The sequence below is a fragment of the Rhinoderma darwinii genome, chromosome 8 (assembly GCF_050947455.1).
Source record: "Rhinoderma darwinii isolate aRhiDar2 chromosome 8, aRhiDar2.hap1, whole genome shotgun sequence".
NCBI lineage: Eukaryota > Metazoa > Chordata > Amphibia > Anura > Rhinodermatidae > Rhinoderma > Rhinoderma darwinii.
This window is the reverse complement of record NC_134694.1, coordinates 30,803,117-30,828,632: the sequence shown is the minus strand read 5'-3', so window position 1 is coordinate 30,828,632 and position 25,516 is coordinate 30,803,117. Positions and strand designations below refer to the sequence as shown.

The following is a 25,516-nucleotide window of genomic DNA, read 5'->3' as shown; positions in this document are numbered from 1 at the left end:
ATAGATGCAGTGGACATTCATAAAATTTTGGGGCCTTGTGCTACATATGGGGCTAGTAAATAAGCCAGAGATTAGGCAGTACTGGAGTACGGATATTTTATTCAACACCCTATTTTACCGTATGGCAATGACCCGGACACGTTTCAAAATAATTCTGACATTTTTGCATTATAATGATAATGCCTCGTGCCTGCCACGTGATTACCCCACATATGAACGCCTATGCAAAATCAGGCCAGTTATTGATCATTCCTGCACCAAATTTGAACAAGCTTACACCCCTAAAAAGAAAATTTCAATAGACAAGTATCTTTAACATTTTAAAGGGAGGCTAAAATTCCCCCAATACCTGCCCAGTAAGAGGTTAAGGTATGGCATTAAAATATACAAGCTGTGCTCGAATAGCTCAGGGTACACCCACAGGTTTCGTGCTTATGAAGAGAAGGACTCCATAATTGAACCCCTGGAATGCCCCCCTGTCCTGGGAGTTAGTAGGAAAATTGTGTAGGATTTGGTGCACCCACTGCTGGACCAGGGATATCACCTTTACGTGGATAACTTCTATACCAGCATTTAAGTTCCTCTCCACCAGAAATATTGCAGCATGTGGTACCGTGCACAGAAACCAGGAAGGCCTCTCTAAAACTCTCACTGGGCACCCACTAAGAAAGGGAGAAAGCTGGACACTAAATAGCGAGAACTTGTTGTTGGTCAAGTATATGGGCAAGAGGGATGTCCTTATGTTGTCCACAAAACACGGTAATGGCAGCACACCGTTCCTGTTCAAGGTACCGCTACAATGACCCCCAAGTCAGATTGCATCCTAGGCTATAATAAGTACATGGGAGGGGTTGATCTCTCAGATCAAGTACTGAAGCCGTACAGTGCCATGCGGAAAACATAGGTGTGGTACAAAAAGCTGGCTGTGTACATGGTACAGATGGCGTTGTATACTGCTTACTTTCTATCCCAATGTGCAGGCTGGACAGCGACATTATTCAGTTTCAAGTGGTGGTTATCAAGGCCCTTGTATTTGGGAACCAGGAAGAGGAGGGTCCCAGTACTTCTAGAAGCGATGGTCTATGTATTTTAGGAAGGCAACACTTTTCTAGTGAAATCCCCATCACTGGTAAAAAGGAAAAGACCCAAAAAAGTTGCAGAGTGTTACAAAAGGGGGAGAAGAAGAAACACTAATTTATCAGAGCAATACCTGCCCTGACAAACCTGGCCTGTGCTGTTCTTACCCCTCAGGGGCTTTGCGACTGTGACATGGTTTCCGCAAACCATTCCAGCTAAATTTGAGCTCCTTCATTTTTGAGGCCTGTGTTTCAGTCCAGTAACACGCTAAGGCCACATGTGGGATATTTCTGAAAACTTCAGAATGTGGGCAATAAATATTGAGCTATGAGTCTGTTAACACTTGCTGTGTTACATAATAAAATGGATTAAAATTTTGTTTCTGCAAATAACAAGAAATTTGTAAATTTTATCTCCACTTTCCTTTAATTCCTGTACTGCCTGAAGAGTTAATAAACTTAATAAATGCTGCTTTAAATACTTTGAGGAGTGCAGTTTTTAAAATGGGGGAATTTATTGGGGTAATGTATGGGCCCCTCAAAGCCACTTTAGAACTGGTTTCTAAAAAATAGGCTTTTGAAATATTATTTTGAGAAATTTCTGCTAAATTTATAAACCTTGTAACGTCCTAGAAAAATAAAAGGATGTTAAAAAAAACGATGCCAACATAATGTAGACATATTGGAAATGTTAATCAGTAACTATTGTGTGTGGTATAACTATCTGTCTTGCAAGCAGATACATTCAAATTTGGAAAAATGCTAGTTTTGGCTAATTATTTCTAAATGTTGATGTTTTCCAAAAATTAGCAATGAATGTACCGACAAATTTTACCTCTGACATAAAGTAAAGTGTGTCACAAGAAAACAATCTCAGAATCGCTTGGATGGGTGAAAGCATTTTAATGTTATTACCACATAAAGTAACACATATCCGATTTGAAAAATGGGGTTCTGTCAGGAAGACCAAAAGTTGCTGCAGCGGGATGGGGATAAATAGGAGAGACTCACCTTCTTGTTTCACTATATGGATTACCTGTCATCAAATAGTAACATGAGCAACCAATCCAAATGATGTCTAACTAGTAGAGATAATAATATTAATTAATTACATTATAAACATAACGTATAATTTATATTCCCTATTCAGAATCTTAACAATTATAAAATAATTGCCCCTTATTTTGTTCAATACTTTATATGTTAAACATAAAAGCATGCAAAGACCTTTCCATGGCCATTAAAATGTTTCCTTCACATAGTAATACGTTCTATAGGTGGGGATTTTGGAGACAGACCTCTGCTAATTGTCCTCCAACTTTTGATTAACTAATATATGGCCATGTTCAATATTTAATAAATGTAGGTAAGAGTCTTTGATGTGCTACCACTTACAGGGCAGAAGTGCTCAAAAAAATGAGTCTGAAGAGTAGCAGCTCTCGCTTGCCGCCTAGTAGTCATCCCATGGGATCTGCACAATGACCCAATTATTAATGTGCAATTTTTAATGAGGCTTTACACACACTGTCTTAGCTCAGCGTGGTCTCACGAGATCACGCTGAGCTAAGACAGTGTGTGTAAAGCAGCGTCACGCTGATAGGACAGGTAACTCCACCTTAGGAGAATAGCTGCCGTTGACGCCCTCTTGGCTAGCCAGCAATTCATTATCATATTGCACCGAAACAACCGGGGGACTAATTTCAGGAACTAAATTTCAGGGGAGCCTAGAAATAAAACAAAACCAGCACCACTGGAGTCTAGGAGACAGTGGTAGTAAGGGGAGAATGATGGTTCACTTTTTAGGACCTAGTGGCAGGTCCTCTTTAACCCACTCTATAGGGACCCACCAAATATGTGATATGGATCCCCCGGATTCATGGGCCAAAGTGTGTGTAGGAAAGGAGATATAAATGTTTATGCTAAAAAAGGATCCTGTAATCCTATGTGTCCACCAAAAGTAAATAATGGCATACAAGACATTGCAGGATTGGAGGAGGGGGAGACCAAGGGGACTGTGCAACCAGGTTTATGCTGCCCTATCTGAGTCAGAGACCGTGATTCCAGCAGTGTATCACTTTATAATATTTAGATCCCTGTTTATCCCTGCATCACGAGCCGAGTGTATTCGTGATCTGCGCCCCCCGCCCCCCTGCCACTGATTGACAGCTTTCTCCCAATACTGTGCATAGGAAGAAAGCTGTCAATTAGTGGAGGATGGGCAGTGGGAGCCGCAGCCCATTAATATTGGGCAATCCTGAGCGCGAGCACATCATTAAGGGGACTCCTTGCTTAGCTTAGCTCGCTCTGCAGGAGATAAACATGGATTTTATGAAAATGACTGAATATTACAAAGTAAGTGATACACCGCTGGCATCAGTGTCTTTGGCACTACTTTATGCTGCCCTCAGATAGGGCAGCACAAACCTGGTGACAGTGTCTCTAAACATTTGTCTGTATGAGGTTCAGGTACTGATGGCAGCCCTGGCTACTAATAGTGTAAAAATATGCTTTCTGACCGCAGTTTGCAACTCCACCATTCCGGAACATAGGCTAGATAAAGCCGTAGTGTCAACCAATAAAAGTCAGTTTGGCCTGAAAGTTCAGAAAAGTTCTAAGCCTGTGTTATATACAAATTGTTAAGGCTAAACATCCCACAATATTCTTTGCCTTTATGTCCTACATATAATACAGTAATAGGGACCGTTCGGAATTTATCATGTTGATTTGTGCCCAGAATAACTACAAAAAATAAGTACAGTGGCCTAATAATCTAAAGTGAGAATTTTATGTAGTTAGGAAAATACTATTTTTAATAATTTGACAGACTTAGCTGTTCGAGAGATTTCGTGTCGCTTTTCGCTTTGCTGATTTCCAATAAATGAAGTATTTTTTCATTAGTATTTATTAACATATGCTTTTTTTTCTAAGGGAGTTCGCCCGCTGGAAGGTGAGAAACGTGGCAGTGGACCGTAAGGAACCTCTTAAAAGTATTTTGCCCTTGATGCCTGAATTCCAGCGAAGTTTGAGACTTCTTGGACGGCGGCCAAGTTCTCAACAGATTATAGAAACCATCATTAAGAAATACGGGACTCATCTTGTGGTCTCTGCCACTCTTGGAGGTAAGAAACCTAATCACTTTTTTTCCAATGTGTTTCTATCCATTAAAAAAAATTATATTTATCATTGTATTTTTATCACTCAATAACCTGATCAGCCATTTGAGGTTGGAGAACAACGATGTTCATGCTTTTTTCGTCATAGGAAAAACAAACATTGTCCCTCACGCATAAAAAATGACTTTAACAGAAAGTGTCAGTGCTCCTGTTATGGACCAATTGGATTCTAGATTCTAACGGACAGAAAAACATTGCATGCAGCGGTTTTCCATACAGTTTGAGGACATGTCCGGCATCACAAGTGATACCGCTGGATATAAAACCGACCACATAGCATCAGTTTTGTCTACAGTTCCTCCTGTATTTTTGTACTATGCTAAAGACCAAAAAGAGACTGAAAGGCCGCATATATGTGAATGAGTCCTCAGCTTGAAATGAGGGAATACTAATGACAATGAATTAAAAATATTGGAGGATCCGTACTTAAAGGGGTTTTCCCATCAGAGACATTTATGACATACAGTGAAGGAAATAAGTATTTGATCCCTTGCTGATTTTGTAAGTTTGCCAACTGTCAAAGACATGAACAGTCTAAAATTTTTAGGCTAGGTTAATTTTACCAGTGAGAGATAGATTATATAAAAAAAAAAAAACAGAAAATCACATTGTCAAAATTATATATATTTATTTGCATTGTGCACAGAGAAATAAGTATTTGATCCCTTTGACAAACAAGACCTAATACTTGGTGGCAAAACCCTTGTTGGCAAGCACAGCAGTCAGACGTTTTTTGTAGTTGATGATGAGGTTTGCACACATGTTAGATGGAATTTTGGCCCACTCCTCTTTGCAGATCATTTGTAAATCATTAAGCTTTCGAGGCTGTCGCTTGGCAACTCGGATCTTCAGCTCCCTCCATAAGTTTTTGATGGGATTAAGGTCTGGAGACTGGCTAGGCCACTCCATGACCTTAATGTGCTTCTTTTTGAGCCACTCCTCTGCTGCTTTGGCTGTATGTTTCCGGTCATTGCCGTGCTAGAAGACCAAGCCACGAGGCATTTTTAATGTCCTGGTGGAGGGAAGGAGGTTTGTCACTCAGGATTTGACGGTACATGGCTCCATCCATTCTCCCATTGATGCGGTGAAGTAGTGCTGTGCCCTTAGCAGAGAAACACCACCAAAACATAATGTTTCCACCTCCATGCTTGACAGTGGGGACGGTGTTCTTTGGGTCATAGGCAGTATTTCTCTTCCTCCAAACACGGCGAGTTGAGTTAATGCCAAAGAGCTCAATTTTAGTCTCATCTGACCACAGCACCTTCTCCCAATCACTCTCAGAATCATCCAGATGTTCATTTGCAAACTTCAGATGGGCCTGTACATGTGCCTTCTTGAGCAGGGGGACCTTGCGGACACTGCAGGATTTTAATACATTGGAATGTGTTACCAATGGTTTTCTTGGTGACTGTGGTCCCAGCTGCCTTGAGATCATTAACAAGTTCCCCCCGTGTAGTTTTCGGCTGAGCTCTCACCTTCCTCAGGATCAAGGATACCCCACGAGGTGAGATTTTGCATGGAGCCCCAGATCGATGTCAATTAACAGTCATTTTGTATGTCTTCCATTTTCTTACTATTGCACCAACAGTTGTCTCCTTCTCACCCAGCGTCTTACTTATGGTTTTGTAGCCCATTTCAGCCTTGTGCAGGTCTATGATCTTGTCCCTGACATCCTTAGAAAGCTCTTTGGTCTTGCCCATGTTGTAGAGGTTAGAGTCAGACTGATTAATTGAGTCTGTGGACAGGAGTCTTTTATACAGGTGACCATGTTAGACAGCTGTCTTTAATGCAGGCACCAAGTTGATTTGGAGCGTGTAACTGGTCTGGAGGAGGCTGAACTCTTAATGGTTGGTAGGGGATCAAATACTTATTTCTCTGTGCACAATGCAAATAAATATATATAATTTTGACAATGTGATTTTTTTTTATATATAATCTATCTCTCACTGGTAAAATTAACCTAGCCTAAAAATTCTAGACTGTTCATGACTTTGACAGTGGGCAAACTTACAAAATCAGCAAGGGATCAAATACTTATTTCCTTCACTGTATCCACAGGAATATAAATAACATAAATGTCAGATAGATGCGGGTCCTACATTTGGGACCCGCACCTATCTCTAGAACGGGGCCCCCTAAACCCTATTCTAGCTTTTTGTGCTCACGCCGCCTCCTGGCAAAACCCCTTTAATAGTTCTTATTTAACTAATATTTTAAGAAATATCATGTTTTGCTGCTGTTCCATAGTATATGATATTGCTTCATTGTACACAACCAGGTTTTCTAAATTTACAGAATGTAAGTGACTTTTACTTAAAAAGATCAAGAACATGTATAGATTAGGAATGAATGGCCAAGATCACAGGAGGACTGCTGATAAGTTGCTTGACAAACAATTATCTTAACCATCTAATTGGCACACTGGCTATACTGGCTCCACTGCTGAAAAGCTCAAAGATATGGAATGCCAGTGTGCAGATGTTCTCTGCAACATGAAAAGCACATTGTGAAATGAAAACTCGTGTTTAGGGTCACCTTCAAATCGTAGTTGAATCCATTTCAAATAGGCTATTTACTACTTAGGTTGTGTTCATGTGCATGAGCATAACATGGTGATATTTACAATGTGCTCCGATGTGGACCTGAACTGACATCCCATGACTGTCTGGAGGTGTTATGTTTATGTCATGTTTTGCCAGAGGGTGCCCAAATTCACGGTCCAGGTACAATTAAGGCTGGGACAGTAAACTGGGGTCAATTGCTGTAAATCTCCATTTGCAGAATTACCAGGATTTTACCACTATATTACCATGATTTTCTTCCCCGCCGTAGACTCAACCTAAATATGAGCACAAAATGATAACTTGATAACTTGAGCTATAACAGTGATAGCAAGAGGACCCTCAAATCTAGACCCTGCCACAGGATCCACATAGGAGAGACAGCCAAAGGACCCCATAACTGTAACAGCAAAAGGACCCCTTTAAATACAGTATCAGCCACAGCACCCCCATAAATGTGATAGTCGCAGCACCCCCATAACAGTTATTATTAAAAAATACCTTGAGTAGTGCTGTTCCTGGATAGAGTGAAACGGAAGAATTGAATGAAATAATCACTGTTAGGGCATGTTCACAGAGACAAAAATGGCTGAAAATTACAGAGCTGCTTTCAGAGAAAACAGCCTCTGATTTTCAGCCGTTTCTTAAGCTGAAAATTATTTTTTTTCAGACATTTTTTTGAGTCGTTTTTGTAGCTGTTAGGCTATGTTCACACAGAGTTTTTTGACGCGGAAACCGCACCAAAAAGCTCGTCAAAAACGGCCCGAAAATGCATCCCGTCGATTTCAATGGGAGGCGGGGGCGGTTTTCTCCCGCGAGCAGTAAAACCGTCTTGCGAGAGAAAGAAGCGACATGCCCTTTCTTCGGGCGTTTCCGCTTCTGACCTCCTATTGACTTCAATGGCTATTGACTTCAGAGAAAGCGTATTTTGCAGCGTTTTATGCCCGCAGCGCCTAGTGGCCACGGGCGAAAAACGCTGCGAAAAACGCAGCGAAAATCAGCGTGCAGGCAGAGGAAAATCTGCCTCAAACTTCAAAACTGAATTTTAAGGCTATGTTCACACGGGGTCTTTTGCCGAGTTTTTTGACGCGGAAACCGCGTCGCAAAACTCGGCAGAAACGGCCCGAGAACGCCTCCCATTGATTTCAATGGGAGGCGTCGGCGTCTTTTTCCCGCGAGCAGTAAAACTGCCTCGCGGGAAAAAGAAGCGACATGCCCTATCTTCGGGCGCTTCCGCCTCTGACCTCCCATTGACTTCAATGGGAGGCAGGAGAAAGCGTATATCTCGCTGTTTTATGCCCGCGGCGCTCAATGGCCGCGGGCGAAAAACGGCGCGATAATTGCTGTTCACACGGAGTATTTTGGGGGAGGAATATCTGCCTCAAAATTCCGTTTGGAACTTTGAGGCAGATATTCCTCCCCCAAAATACTCCGTGTGAACATAGCCTAAGGCAGAAATTCTGCCTGCAAAATACTCCATGTGAACATAGCCTTATTCTATTGACACAAGGAAAAACAGCTCCAAAAACAGCTCAAGAAGTGACATGCTACTTCTTTTTACGGAGCGTTTTATTCTATTGATCTAGAACAGGGGTCTCAAACACGCAGCTTACGAGCCGCATGTGGCCCCTGAGGCTGTCATCTGTGGCCTGCAGGGAGAGGAGACGGAAGGAGGAGCACTCCGGAGCTCCTTCATGACGACAGTCCCCTGTAGTGCAACCTCGCCTGTAGATAGCACCTCGCACACCCCACTTTTACAGCGCTACACCTCCCCCTTCCTGTAGATAGCTCCCTCCAGGACTGGAATCCCCAGCCAAAGCGCTGCCGATGCACTAGCCTATGAGTCCTCTGCTGTAGATAGCACCCCACACACCCCAACCTGTTGACAGTGCTACACACCCACTCCATGTAGGTACATTCAGGGCACTGTGGCAGTATCTACCAAGGGCACTGTGGCGTTATCTACAGAGGGCACTGTGGCAGTATCAACAGAGGGCACTGTGGCCATATCTACCAAGGGCACTGTGGCATTACCTACAGAGGGCACTGTGGCAGTATCAACAGAGGGCACTGTGGCAGGATCTACAGAGGGCACTGTGGCAGTATCTACCAAGGGCACTGTGGCAGTATCTACCATGGGCACTGTGGCATTATCTACAGAGGGCACTGTGGCTGTATCAAGAGAGGGCACTGTGGCAGTATCTACAGAGAGCACTGGGGCACTTTACAGAGGGCACTGTGGCATTATCTACAGAGGGCACTGTGGCAGTATCAACAGCGTGCACTGTGGCATTATCTACAGAGGGCACTGTGGCACTATCTACGGAGGGCATTGTGGCATTATCTACAGACGGCACTGTGGCAGTATCAACAGAGGACACTGTGGCAGGATCTACCAAGGGCACTGTGGCATTACCTACAGAGGGCACTGTGGCATTATCTACAGAGGGCACTGTGGCAGTATCAACAGAGGGCACTGTGGCAGTATCTACAGAGGGCAATGGGGCACTATCTATAGAGGGCACGGTGGCATTATCTACTGAGAGCACTGTGGCAGTATCAACAGGGGGCACTGTGGCATTATCTACAGAGGGCACTGCGTCACTATCTACAGAGTGTACTGTGGCAATATCTACAGACGGCACAGTGACAGTATCAACAGTGTGCACTGTGGCAGTATCTACCAAGGGCACTGTGACATTACCTACAGAGGGCATTGTGGCAGTATCAAAAGAGGGCACTGTGGCAGTATCTACAGAGGGAACTCTGGCAGTATTTACCAAGGGCCTTGTTGCATTTCCTACAGAGGGCACTGTGGCAGTATCAACAGAGGTCACTGTGGCAGTAACAACAGAGGGCACCGTGGCATTATCTACCAAGGGCACTGTGGCATTACCTACAGAGGGTGCTGTGGTAGTATCAACAGAGGGCACTGTGGCAGGATTTAGAGAGGGCAATGTGGCAGTATCTACCAAGGGCACTGCGGCAGCATCTACAGAGGGCACTGTGGCATTATCTACAGACGGCACTGTGGCATTATCAACAGAGGGCACTGTGGCAGTATCTACAGAGGGCACGGGGGCACTATCTACAGAGGGCAGTGTGGCAGTAACAACAGAGGGCACTGTAGCAGTATCAACAGAGGGCACTGTGGCAGTATCTACCAAGGGCACTGTGGCATCATCTACAGAGGACACTGTGGCATTATCTACAGAAGGCACTGTGACAATATCAACAGAGGGCACTGTGGCAGTATCTACCAAGGGCACTGTGGCACTATCTACAGAGGTTACTGTGGCATTATCTACAGCCGGCACTGTGGTAGTATCTACCAAGGGCATTGTGGCATTTTCCACAGAGGACACTGTGGCAGTATCAACAGAGGGCACTGTGGCAGGATCTACCAAGGGCACTGTGGCATTACCTACAGAGGGCACTGTGGCAGTATCTACAGAGGCCACTCTGGCAGTGTCTATCAAGGGCACTGTGGCATTATCTACAGAGGGCACTGAGGCATTATCTACAGAGGGCACTGTGGCAGAATCAACAGAGGGCGCTGTGTCAGTATCTACAGATTGCACGGGGGCACTATCTACAGAGGGCACTGTGGCACTATCTACAGAGGGCACTGTGGCATTATCTACAGTGGGCACTGTGGCAGTATCAACAGAGGGCACTGTGGCAGTATCTACAGACGGTATTCTGGCAGTATCAACCAAGGGCACTGTGGCACTATCTACAGAGGGCACTGTGGCATTATCTACAGTGGGCACTGTGGCAGTATCAACAGAGGACACTGTGGCAGTATCTACAGAGGGCACTGGGGCACTATCTACAGAGGGCATTGTGGCATTATCTACAGAGGGCACTATGGCAGTATCAACAGAGGGCACTGTGGCAGTATCTACCAAGGGCACTGTGGCATTACCTACAGAGGTTGCTGTGGCAGTATCAACAGAGGGCACTGTGGCAGGAACTAGAGAGGGCAATGTGCCAGTATCTACCAAGGGCACTATGGCAGTATCAACAGAGGGCACTGTGGCAGTATCTACCAAGGGCACTGTGGCATTACCTACAGAGGTTGCTGTGGCAGTATCAACAGAGGGCACTGTGACAGGATCTAGAGAGGGCAATGTGCCAGTATCTACCAAGGGCACTGTGGCATTATCTACAGAGGGCACTGTGGCAGAATCAACAGAGGGCGCTGTGTCAGTATCTACAGATTGCACGGGGGCACTATCTACAGAGGGCATTGTGGCACTATCTACAGAGGGCACTGTGGCATTATCTACAGTGGGCACTGTGGCAGTATCAACAGAGGGCACTGTGGCAGTATCTACAGACGGTACTCTGGCAGTATCAACCAAGGGCACTGTGGCATTATCTACAGATGGCACTCTGGCAGTATCAACAGAAGACACTGTGGCAGTATCTACAGAGGGCACTGGGGCACTATCTACAGAGGGCATTGTGGCATTATCTACAGAGAGCACGGTGGCAGTATCTACAGAGGGCACTGTGGCATTATCTACAGAGGGCACTGTGGCACTATCTACAGAGGACACTGTGGCATTATCTACAGTGGGCACTGTGGCTGTATCAATAGAGGGCACTGTGGCAGTATCTACAGAGGGCACTGGGGCATTATCTACAGAGGGCACTATCTACAGAGGTCACCATGTCATTGTGCACAGAGGGCACTATGGCAGTATCTACAGGGGGCACAAAAAGGGGCTGCCCAATATTTACATTCTTGTGTCTGCCAAACGCTGCCAATTGAGCAGCCAGACTGCATTTAGCGATGCTTAAACTGGAAAACTTTATGATTAAAATAAGTATGTAAAGTAAACACACAAATTTCCGGTAAGTTTAAATGTAGCGCTATTATTATAGTAATGTAGTATTGTTATAGTAATGTAGTATTATTATAGTATTGTAGTATTGTTATAGTAATGTAGTATTATTATGGTAATGTGGTATTATTATAGTAGTTCAAATAACTAATTGGTTAACAATAATTTTGTATTGTATCAAATTTGAAAGTAATGCGGCCCGTCAACTTCACATTTTTTCTATGTGCGGCCCATTTACCTTCCCGAGTTTGAGACTCCTGATCTAGAACATATTCCAAAGGATTACCAAACACGGGTCCTTCGTACATTGAGAGTCATTAGATTGAATATAGCTCAATTTCAGAAAGCCAAACACTGCCAAAGTCAAAGCTAAACATTGTCCTTCTCTCGGGATATGAATATATGTCTGAATGCGCGTTCAATATTTGTGATAAATTTTTCACTAAACGGAAATTATGGAGTAATTGCAAATTTAACTCTATGCTTATACAAATCCACAGTTAACCACTATTTTCAGAACTGTCTTAAGATTTTATACTGTTTTGGGAACACATTTTTGATATTGTTCTCTCTCAACACTCATTCTTGTATTTTAAATTGAAATATCTTTATTAGAAATCTAATGTTTAAAAAAAGAGATTGGCAGATGTCCGTATTGCTGCCCGAATACATTTAGTTGTTGGACTATTTTATGGAAAAGGGACTGTGTACTACCAACTTTTTATCCAAAAGGCCTTTTACTGTTTCAGCATGCCAATGGCACCATTCACAAAGCAAACTACATAAAAAATAGTTTGCTGACTTTCACAGAGCCTTGGCGTCCGCTTGACAGCCCCCTCCCCCTGTAGGGAACGCCATACAGCCCCCCCTGTAGGGAACGCCATACAGCCCCCCCCTGTAGGGAACGCCATACAGCCCCCCCTGTAGGGAACGCCATACAGCCCCCCCTGTAGGGAACGCCATACAGCGTCGTCGTCCCCTGTAGGGAACGCCATACAGCGTCCCCCTCCCCCTGTAGGGAACGCCATACAGCGTCCCCCCCCCCTGTAGGGAATGCCATACAGCGTCCCCCCCCTGTAGGGAACGCCATACAGCGTTCCCCCCCTGTAGGGAACGCCATACAGCGTCCCCCTTCCCAAAAAAATGCGACCTACAGTGTGTCCTAATAAAAGACATGTGTCCTACATGTGTCCTAATGCGACCTACAATGTGTCGCAAAAAATTGCGACCTACAGTGTGTCCTAATAAAAGACATGTGTCCTACATGTGTGATACAGCCCCCTCCCCCTGTAGGGAACACCATACAGCCCCCTCCCCCTGTAGGGAACGCCATACAGCCCCCCCGTAGGGAACGCCATATAGCCCCCCCTGTAGGGAACGCCATACAGCCCCCCCCTGTAGGGAACGCCATACAGCCCCCCCTGTAGGGAACGCCATACAGCGTCGTCGTCCCCTGTAGGGAACGCCATACAGCGTCCCCCTCCTCCTGTAGGGAACGCCATACAGTGTCCCCCCCTGTAGGGAATGCCATACAGCGTCCCCCCCTGTAGGGAACGCCATACAGCCCCCCCCTGTAGGGAACGCCATACAGCCCCCCCTGTAGGGAACGCCATACAGCGTCGTCGTCCCCTGTAGGGAACGCCATACAGCGTCCCCCTCCCCCTGTAGGGAACGCCATACAGTGTCCTCCCCCTGTAGGGAATGCCATACAGCGTCCCCCCTGTAAGGAACGCCATACAGCGTCCCCCTTCCCAAAATAATGCGACCTACAGTGTGTCCTAATAAAAGACATGTCTCCTACATGTGTGATCGCTAGCATTGATAGGGAGAACGGAGGACCGAAAGTCACCCCGAAGTTCTCCATGACTAACCTCTGACTTCCGGCGTCTGCGCAGCTCACTAAAAATGAAAGGAGCGCTGGTCACGCATGCGCACAAGCGGGACCGGCGCTCCATTCATTTCTCCGGAGCTGCCGACACAGACCCCGGAAGTCCGAGGTTTGTGATGGAGAACTTCAGGGGACTTTCAGTCCCCCGTTCTCCCTATCAATGCCAGCGATCACACATGTATCCCCTATCCTGTGGATAGGGGATACATGTATTTTGTTTAATGGCAGAGTGGGGAGATACCTCCCCGCTCTGCCGTAGTGTTCAGTGGCGTCCCGCTGTAGCAGCCATAGCGGCTGCTAGCGGAGCCTCCGGCCATGGTGGGGGCCCGTGCCGGCGGGCGACACGGGCCCCCTCATGCCGCGGGCCCCGTAGCAGCCGCTACTGCTGCTACGGCGGTAGTTACGCCACTGTGTATATATATATATATTTATTTTGGAGTGAGATAACAAGCACATATGCATATGATGTTAAGTTCTCCATATGCTTTTGGTAATCTAGTGTGAATGCCTTTTCCAAATAATGATACATACAGAGTAATATGATTAAAGTATATATATATTTTATATATTATTTATTGCTAAATATGCATTCACAACTATGCATGTGGCACCCGATAGTTTTCACGGACCTATTCACTTTAGTGGGTGAATCAGGTCCGTGAAAGCTGATCCGACTCTCCGATCCGTGGAGAGATAGAACATGTTGGATGGGACTTGGGCGGCACACACTGTCATGTGTATTATGGCTTACTCATAAACTTGTTAAGGCATATGGATGTCATAGTGAGGGGTCCCCCACTTGAGTCTTCAATCTATAAGCCAGAGTGGAGTGCTGCTAAATAAGGACGGCTGCCGCTTTGTCAACCCGACCTATCCGTGTATTACATGGTCGGCCACTTATTTAAATAGTTAACATGTAATACTAAATTTCTCCTGCAACAGGTGTTGCAAGGGAAATGTATAGCTGTATACAAATTCCCATGAAGCCAGGTATTCCAAGAGCCATACCTGTATCGATCGTTTGAAGGGCTGTCTTTAGAGAAGGTGTACATCATGAAACTTCCTTTTTGTTTGGAATGGTATACATATACTGTATTTCAGAACTTTGGAGACTTGTTGGTCAGGGAAAAGGAAATCACTAGTACAGATGTGGCCGTCTTGACCTTGACTTTTAATGCATTAAATACACAGTGGCTAGATCTCTTATCTTGACTTTTCCAATGACTTTTCAATGGCTTTTGTTGTGTGATATCACGCTGCAGCAAGTTATCAGAGTCAAGATAAAGATGGCTACATCCGTACATCATAGTTTTCCCTGTGTGTCACAAGAGGCACAGTGACAACTAACGCAGTTTACTTCACCAAATAGCTCGTAATATATATCAATCCCCTGAGCCACTTGGAATGTGGAATGGTCAGAGTGAAATATTGGGGTTAACGGCAGTCATTCTGAGGTTTTGAGTGGAGTACGTTTTTTAGCTTAAAATTAAATTCTTGCTAGGTAGCCGACTGAAATTTTTATTTTGATTCTGGGCAATCATATATGCAAGTTGGACCAAGCGTCTATATGTACTTTCAGGCTGGATGCAAAGGAGTTGAATGGATTGATCCAACAACTTTAATATTTTATTTAAAGATTAACACATTTCTCTTAGATGTATAAAAGTCAACCTTGATGGACAAAGGTGGTTGAAATTGTTAGACATGTGTCTTTTTTAAACCTAAGTAACAATGTAAAGACCCTGAGTGGAAGATCATACTTATATACAGTATGAAGTACATACACTGATCAGGCCTAACATTAAAACCCCCTGCCTAATATTGTTTAGGTCCCCCATGTGCCGCCAAAACAGCTCTGACCCTTCGAGGCATGGACTCCACAAGACTTCTGAAGTGTTCCTCTGGTATCTGGCACTTAGAAAATAGCAGCAGATCCTTTAAAGAGGTTATCCCACCAAAATATTTATTTCAAATATAATTTTCCTGTAAAATAAAGTACATTTACAAAGTACAGTATGTAAAAATACTTGTGGCAAAAGATACCTTACATTGGCGTCAGTGATAGTGCACCCTATTTTTCATAGCTTCCTCTCCCTTTCCGCCCCTCTCTGCACCACAAAATAATCTATCTGTGAAGCGGCCCAGTGTCTTCTCATATTGCTTTCTCCACTTGTCAGTGGAGAATCAGAGCATGTGCAGTTCTATTCTTCTACACTGATAGCGAAGAAGAGCTTTCAAAGCATTGGGCATAGATTTCAGTGGAGGAAGACAGTACTTCTAAGCACAAGGAAGCGGGGAGGAGGGGCAGAGCTACAAAGAGCTGGACCGCAGACTCCTAGGAGTTCAAGAGGCAGAAGAGTCATGTGGGATGCGATGGTGCCCGCCCACAGTTATGGTAGGAACACAGGAGAAGAGGGGTAGAAAAAAGGGCCAGAGTGAATGAAAAACAATTGTGAACACTAATTTGGGGGCAATAGACTAGTAATGTAAAATACTAGTGTGTTTAGACAGGTTTTTTTAGGGTTTCGTAGGATAACCCCTTTAAGTTCTGTGAGCTGCAAGGTGGGTCCCCTATGGATCTAACTTGTTTTTCCAGCACATCCCACTGATGCTCGATCAGATTAATATCTGGGTAATTTAAAGCCAAGGCAATACCTTGATCTGTTATTCAACCATTCCTGAGCAACGTTTTTAGTGTGGCAGGATCCATTATCCTGCTGAAAAGCTACTGCTATTAGGGAATTCTGTTGCCATGAAGGGGTGTACTTTCACCTGGCTGTCCACCTTCCTTCATTGGAGGAGGATAGGAAAAATTACCTGGATAGGCGCAACCCTTAGGAGATAAAACCAGAACTGGAGTCCATAGTAGTCAAAATAAGGTTCTTTTATTAAAATATCATAAATTACACATTTCAAGGCAGTATCTCTTTTTCATCAGATAACAGATTATCAGATCTTACTTTGACTACAATGGACTCCAGTTCCGGTTTAATCCCCTGAAGGTTTTGCCCATCCAAGTCTTTTATCCTATCTTCCTCCACTGATATGCGGATGCCGTTTTGGAGATGCTCTGACCCAGTCATCTAGCCATCACAATTTGGCCCTTGTGAAAGAACTGTTCACTTGCTGTCTAATATACCCCACCCCTTGACAGGTGCCATTGTAACAAGATAATAAATGGTATAAACTTCACCTGTCAGTGTTTTAATGGTATGGCTGATCAGTGTATATTTTCAATGTTGCAAGCTTCATTATCCATGTTCTATCCATGGAAATGTTGAAATGTGCTTCTTTATTTAAGCTATATGCCAGAAAGAGATTTGATACATATGACAAATATAATACTCTGTACAATTTTTGAGCTGTGTTTTGAATGGTCAGTAGTTTAGTACACATTGTATATATGTATTATAAATGCACATACACTCCATGGATAAAGTATTGCTACACACCGCTTAATCATTAAATTCAGGTGATTCATGCAGTCCCATTGCCACAGGTGTATAAAATCCAGCACCTCGCCATGCAGTCGCCTTTATAAACATTTGTGAAAGAATGGGTCGTTCTACAGAGCTCACTGAATTCCAGTGTGGTACTGTAATAGAATGTCAGCTTGTGAAATTTGTTCCCTTCTAGTATTATTGCAAAGTGGAAGTGTTTAGGAGCCACAGCAACTCAGTCACGAAGTAAAAGATTATGTAAGGGTACCGAGTGGGGTCAACGAGTGCTGAAGTGCATAGTTTCATAAAAGTCGCCAACGCTCTGCTAACTCAATAACTGCAGAGTTCTAAACCTGCTCTGGCATTAATATCTGCACAAAACCTGTGCACCGAGCACTCCATGGCATGCCAGCCTTACATCACCAAGTACAATGCCAAGCGGATGAAGTGCTATGAAGTTGTTTTTCAGGGATTGGCCTAGGGCCGTTAGTTCCAGTGAAGAGAAATATTAATGCTTCAGAATACCAAGACATTTTTAACAATTGTAGCTTCCAACTTTGTGGAAATTTTTTGGGGAAGGCCATATTCTGTACCACCATGACTGTGCCCCAGTGGACAAAGCAATACCACAAAGTCATGGTTGGGTGAGTTTGGTCTGAAAGAACTTGACAGGCCCACAGAGTCCTGACCTAAACCCCATCAAACACTTTTGGAATGAACTAGAACAAAATATATCGACAGAATATATGGCTTCTCGTTGGTATTAGCCAGAGCCCACCGCAAGGCGGGATGGTTTTAGCTGCACAGAACCCAGGTTGTTCTAACAGAGTTCAGTGTTGGATAAGGTGTGCAATGTAGGCTATACCTGAACAGTAACCAGACAGCCAGAGGGTAAACAGAAAGTCCAAAATAGAGCGTGTGGAAATCCGGTATAGCAGAGGTCAGAGCCGGCCGGGAGCAGATAATCAAAATTGGTAAACAAGGGGTTAACTAGAGACAAGCCGAGATCAGTTTCCATGAAGTCCAAATACTTTTGTCCATATAGTGTATATTTGCATAAAAAAAATATTAAGAAAACAATTTTCTATTCAAAATGTGCCAGAATTCTGGCTTAAATTGAGTCAGAATTCCAGCATACAATCTGTTTGCCACATTTATTAATTGTTTTAGACACTTTTTGTGCTGCGCTCGACAAGCAGACGTGACATAGTGGAAAGAGGCGTGGCCTAAAATGCTTTTCTGTTTACAAACATCCAAACGGAGTGTCATAATGATGGCGGCTGCGCGAAAATCACACAGCCGCGCATCATACACTGATGACACACGCAGCTGTTAAGTGCATTTTGCGCACGCAAAACGCCGTGTTTTTTGCGTGCGCAAAACGCACACGCTCGTGTAAATTAGTCCTAAAACTTACTACACCAATAACACTTCATTTTAGAAAGTTAAATGCATGTTAAGCTAATACAGCAGAAGCTTTATGCTTGAACCTAAAAAACAGCTGACATTTCTTTTCTACCATGAAGTTTAAAATATCCACAGAGAGCTGAAGGAGTAGGGGGCTGGTTATAGAGATAAGAACAGACTACAATGAAGAAATGGAGGTCTCAAAAGCAAGGAAAAACAGATTGGTCAGAAAGCATGTGCAGTAATTGTTTCCAGTACATTATTAAGTAATAATCCATAGGTTTCTCTGCTTGTTTAAAATATTGAAAGATTTTTGTTATATGTGATTTAGGTATAAATTATAAGCTAGCTCCTAGTTCTAACGCTTACCCTGCACTTGTAATTTTGAACAGCAGAATGATAAATGACCAGAGGTGTAACTTAAAGCTCCTGTGCCCCAATACGAAATCCACAACATGACCCCTCATTTACCATGTAGCATTAATGTAAAAGGCTAAAAGTAATGTGAACAAACCACTGAAACCACAAGTAGTCACAGGTGCACTAGCGTCAGGTTGGTCAGACCTATAAATTAAACAGACATAATAAATATAGAGGAAAAGAAAAAACAAAAACCTGGTAAAAAAGGCACTCGGCTCAATAAAGTCACAATTTAATTATCAAAAGTTTATTAATATATATGTAAAATTATGCAATCTTGCACAAAAACCTACAAACAGACATCACAAACCCGGCCGGGTAATGAATGGCAAATAAATCAGTTTTAAGAAAAATTCTCATTTAGCATGGCCATATAACAAATAGTATCAAGTAATAAGTTACTTCAATACAGGCCACACAAGTGGATGAATCAGATACAATGTAGTGAGTGGAGGCAACGTACTAACCAAGGTCATAACATCCATGGATATAAGCGATCCTGCTGATCAGATAGCAGTATACAGATGGGCTTACTAGCAAGGATATACATGCAATGAACCCATAGAGCACATGAATAGATGCAAGAGTATATACTTATCAGTAGGTAGTATATGTGGACGTAGCACATGATTAATGGACGGAAAGCTGGGAAGCTGCGCACTCCTGCACTCCTGCCCTCCTATTTGGAGTTAAGACTCCTTTGAGCTGGATACAAGGACACAAGGATATTTCACCTAAGGGTATGTTCACACGGCGAGGGTCCGTAACGGCTGAAATTACGGGGATGTTTCAGCCTGAAAACATCCCCGTAATTTCAGCCGTACCGACATGTGCAGGCGCTTGAACGCCGCGTCAATTACGGCCGTAATTAGCGCTGCTATTCATTGGAGTCAATGAATAGCGGCTCCAATTACGGCCAAAGAAGTGACAGGTCACTTCTTCTACGCGGGCGTCTATTTACGCGCCGTCATTTGACAGCGGCGCGTAAATATACGCCTCGTGTGAACAGACAAACGTCTGCCCATTGCTTTCAATGGGCAGATGTTTGTCAGCGCTATTGAGGCGCTATTTTCAGACGTAATTCGGGGCCAAAACGCCCGAATTACGTCCGTAAATAGGCCGTGTGAACATACCCTTAGTGTGAACCTTACTGGCAATACAAGCTGTCAAAACTGGGAAACGCATTGCTAGCACTTGCCCTGCTGTGGAGGATACGGCTCTGACTTGCCACTCCCTGCTTTTGCTTGTCCCAGGAGGGGATTCGGTCCTGTGGACTCTCACATGTTGGAGTGTTGACACACCTGCTGCATGATTATCTTTCCCTGTGCTGGGAGGTTACAGAGGAACGGCACGGAGTGGACAGATCTCTATCTGCTGCCTGCAGTTACTTTACACTGGAGCTTTGAGGAGACACCAGAGCTTTATCTTCTCATGGAGTGACCTGTTCGTTTTCATCTGTAGAGAACCCTATGGACTTCCACATATACTACCTACTGATAAGTATATACTCTTGCATCTATTCATGTGCTCTATGGGTTCATTGCATGTATATCCTTGCTAGTAAGCCCATCTGTATACTGCTATCTGATCAGCAGGATCGCTTATATCCATGGATGTTATGACCTTGGTTAGTACGTTGCCTCCACTCACTACATTGTATCTGATTCATCCACTTGTGTGGCCTGTATTGAAGTAACTTATTACTTGATACTATTTGTTATATGGCCATGCTAAATGAGAATTTTTCTTAAAACTGATTTATTTGCCATTCATTACCCGGCCGGGTTTGTGATGTCTGTTTGTAGGTTTTTGTGCAAGATTGCATAATTTTACATATATATTAATAAACTTTTGATAATTAAATTGTGACTTTATTGAGCCGAGTGCCTTTTTTACCAGGTTTTTGTTTTTTCTTTTCCTCACATTTCCATGTCTGGTTGGCACCGTATATAGATATATATATTTACATATACTGAGCTCTTTAGTCCAGAGATCATTGTTCTTTTTGTTTATATATAATAAATATAGAACCTACAAAAAGATATCCTTCATATGTGTACTGTGGGCCCTTCTATATATATATATATATATATATATATATATATATATATATATATACTTTTTCAAGGTCCTATAACAGGTCGGAAACGTTGCAGCTGTTGACTGATTAAATCACATACTTTTTGGAACCATCGGAGTGCTGTGGGATTTCTTTCGTTTATGTCTTATAATCCACGGATCTGGATTACCTGCTTGCACCCATTACCGTGTTGGAATCTGTCGCAGAGTGCTGCTTATCTCTACCTATATATATTTTATATAGGTATTTTATATTAGGAGATTTTATATCGATATATATATATATATATCAGAGAGGAATAAACACACAGACATTGCTAGTATGCTTAAAATACTCCTCTGAGGTTTATTGCCAAACTCAATTACAATAATATCATTCAAAAGGGGTGTAGGCTTGAGGTTAACCAACTCAGAGACAATGTGACAATAACTCTGATTCAGCCAATAGCATAAAATGAGAATATTTCATATTCAGCCACTCACAGACATACATTACATTTTAAATGTAATATTATAATTCTTCATTATATGCTTACGTCACATAATACCTGTTCTATTTGGCCTCTAAATGGAATACAATAGCTTGTTCTCTTCCCACCAAAAGTATATTTTTCCCTTCAGACTAGAACACACTATTATATCCCTCCCCTCAACCCCATGAAAAAGCTGTTTCAATTTCGAGGTCACCATGCATCTTCCAACAAGCTTCACATGAGAGCCAAGGACACATAGCTAACTAAGAAACATACAAAATCAGCATTAATATTCTTGCCTTAAAGAAACAGATGACTTTTATTCACTAAACGGATTCTTCACGACACAAGAAATATTATATATATATATATATATATATATATATATATATACAGTGAAGGAAATAAGTATTTGATCCCTTGCTGATTTTGTAAGTTTGCCCACTGTCAAAGACATGAACAGTCTAGAATTTTTGGGCTAGGTTAATTTTACCAGTGAGAGATAGATTACATTAAAAAAAAAGAAAATCACATACTCAAAATTATATATATTTATTTGCATTGTGCACAGAGAAATAAGTATTTGATCCCCTACCAACCATTAAGCGTTCCGCCTCCTCCAGACCAGTTACACGCTCCAAATCAACTTGTGCCTGCATTAAAGACAGCTGTCTTAAATGGTCACCTGTATAAAAGACTCCTGTCCACAGACTCAATGAATCAGTCTGACTCTAACCTCTACAACATGGGCAAGACCAAATAGCTTTCTAAGGATGTCAGGGACAAGATCGTAGACCTGCACAAGGCTGGAATGGGCTACAAAACCATAAGTAAGAAGCTGGGTGAGAAGGAGACAACTGTTGGTGCAATAGTAAGAAAATGGAAGACATACAAAATGACTGTCAATCAACATCGATCTGGGGCTCCATGCAAAATCTCACCTCGTGGGGTATCCTTGATCCTGAGGAAGGTGGGAGCTCAGCCGAAAACTACACGGGGGGAACTTGTTAATGATCTCAAGGCAGCTGGGACCACAGTTACCAAGAAAACCATTGGTAACACATTACGCCGCAATGGATTAAAATCCGGCAGTGCCCGCAAGGTCCCCTTGCTCAAGAAGGCACATGTACAGGCCCATCTGGAGTTTGCAAATGAACATCTGGATGATTCTGAGAGTGATTGGGAGAAGGTGCTGTAGTCAGATGAGACTTAAATTGAGCTCTTTGGCATTAACTCAACTCGCCGTGTTTGGAGGAAGAGAAATGCTGCCTATGACCCAAAGAACACCGTCCCCACTGTCAAGCATGGAGGTGGAAACATTATGTTTTGGGGGTGTTTCTCTGCTAAGGGCACAGGACTACTTCACCGCATCAATGGGAGAATGGATGGAGCCATGTACCGTCAAATCCTGAGTGACAACCTCCTTCCCTCCACCAGGACATTAAAAATGGCTCGTGGCTGGGTCTTCCAGCACAACAATGACCCGAAACATACAGCCAAGGCAACAAAGGAGTGGCTAAAAAAGAAGCACATTAAGATCATGGAGTGGCCTAGCCAGTCTCCAGACCTTAATCCCATCGAAAACTTATGGAGGGACCTGAAGATCCGAGTTGCCAAGCGACAGCCTCGAAATCTTAATGATTTACAGATGATCTGCAAAGAGGAGTGGGCCAAAATTCCATCTAACATGTGTGCAAACCTCATCATCAACTAGGGATGCACGGTGCATCGAAACTTCGATACTGTTTCGATACTGTGCATCCCTAAACGGTTCGATACCGCTATTTCCTGTATTTCGATACTGAGCTGCGCAGCCGCACAGCTCAGTATAGTAATACATGAATGTATGGGAGCGCGGCTGCGGCTGTGTAATTCAGCCACTGCCCCGCTCCTGAGTCATGATAAGTTCGCGGGGTCAGGATGATGGCGATGCGGCCAGCGCTGCACTAATGAGCGGCGGCACTGAAGACAGAACATGGCGGGCGCTCTACAAAACACCCCCATGTTCTGTCCTCAGTGCCTGAACTGCCGCTCATTAGTGCAGGGCCGGCCGCATCACCTCATGCTGACCGCGCGTGCACTTCCTGTCAGGAGCGGGGCAATGACAGTATAAGGGTATGTGCATACACACTAATTACGTCCGTAATTGACGGACGTATTTCGGCCGCAAGTCCCAGACCGAACACAGTGCAAGGAGCCGGGCTCCTAGCATCATACTTATGTACGACGCTAGAAGTCCCTGCCTTGCTGCAGGACAACTGTCCCGTAGTATAATCATGTTTACAGTACGGAACAGTTGTCCTGCAGCAAGGCAGGGACTTCTAGCGTCGTACATAAGTATGATGCTAGGAGCCCGGCTCCTTGCACTGTGTTCGGTCCGGGACTTGCGGCCGAAATACGTCCGTCAATTACGGACGTAATTAGTGTGTGTGCACATACCCTCAGGGTATGTTAACACGAGGGCGTCCGTTACGGCTGAAATTACGGGGATGTTTCAGCCTGAAAACATCCCCGTAATTTCAGCCATAACGGCATGTGCAGGCGCTTGAACGCCGCGTCAATTACGGACGTAATTGGCGCTGCTATTCATTGGAGTCAATGAATAACGGCTCCAATTACGGCCAAAGAAGTGACAGGTCACTTCTTTGACGCGGGCGTCTATTTACGCGCCGTCATTTGACAGCGGCGCGTCAATTACGCCTCGTGTGAACAGACAAACGTCTGCCCATTGCTTTCAATGGGCAGATGTTTGCCAGCGCTATTGAGGCGCTATTTTCGGACGTAATTCGGGCAAAAACGCCCGAATTACATCCGTAAATAGGCCGTGTGAACATACCCTTACACAGCCGCAGCCCCGCTCGATAACGGCGGAGATCAGAGAAACCTCTCATCTCCGCCGTTATTCCCCTGAATGCTGCGATCACAGCGGACTGCAGCATTCAGGAGAAAATGAGCAGGGGGGATGCCCCTGGATCGCGTCACAGGGAATTCCTGTGACGCGATCGAGGGCCATACCATATATGGGCAGACAGCCCAGGGTCTATTGACGGACCCCAGAGCTGTCTTACCATATTTCATGTTGTTAGGACATACCCAAGTATGTCCTAACAACTGCCTGTGTGCTATCCGTCCACAGGCTAATGTACTGGCACATATCTGATATATGTCAGTACATTAAAGTTTAAAAATAAAGTAAAAACAAAGTATTGTTAAAATTAAAAAAAAAATACACATTCACCTTTTTTACAATAAACATTAAAATAAGTCTCAATACATAAAATATTCACACATTCAGTCATGGCGCGCACAACAATTTTGTTGCATCATTTATGATGTGTACGCTGTAAAAAAATAAAATAAACACTGCTTTCATTCACTTATTAATGTGAGGCGCGAGGTGCGATGAATTTAACCTCCATGTTCCTCACATTAATAGTAATTAACCCCATCATGTACCTCGCACATTAACCCATTATGACTGAGAAACATGATGGGATTAATTAGGCGCGTTCAAAATTCATCACACGTTGCGCCTCACATCAGAAAACGGAAGAATTTTTTTTTATTACTGTTGGCAAAAGTATCGAAATTGGTATCGAAATCGCAATACTAAACGAAGTATCGGTATCGAAGTCCAAATTCTGGTATCGTGACATCCCTATCATCAACTACAAAAAACGTCTGACTGCTGTGCTTGCCAACAAGGGTTTTGCCACCAAGTATTAAGTCTTGTTTGCCAAAGGGATCAAATACTTATTTCTCTGTGCACAATGCAAATAAATATATATCATTTTGACTATGTGATTTTCTTTTTTATGTAATCTGTCTCTCACTGGTAAAATGAACCTAGCCTAAAAATTCTAGACTGTTCATGTCTTTTAGAGATGAGCGAACTTATGAATAGTTCGGCTCGGCAGGTTCGCCGAATTTCGTGAAAAAGTTCGATTCGGACCGAACTAGTTCTGACAGAACCTGTAATACAAGAAAGCCCCTAAAAATCGTGTATAACACTGTTTAAAAGCCCCAGAAGCCCTGTATAACACTCTTAGGTCACCCATGAGTGTATCCAAGTACTTTTGAGCTGTCTTTAAGGCAAAGTTAGTGTCAAAGTTACGAAAAATATGTATGGCTTTAGGAAAACGGATG

General features: G+C 43.6%; 1 protein-coding gene across 2 annotated transcripts in view; it reads left to right on the top strand.

The window, feature by feature from the left end:
• Nucleotides 1-25,516, top strand: part of BRINP1 (BMP/retinoic acid inducible neural specific 1) — a 206,941-nt gene that overhangs the window by 123,726 nt on the left and 57,699 nt on the right. For both annotated transcript variants that reach the window (XM_075835550.1, XM_075835549.1), the window contains exon 3: nucleotides 4,005-4,195. In XM_075835550.1, coding sequence (XP_075691665.1) covers nucleotides 4,005-4,195 — 191 coding nt within the window. The remainder of the gene's footprint in view (nucleotides 1-4,004; nucleotides 4,196-25,516) is intronic.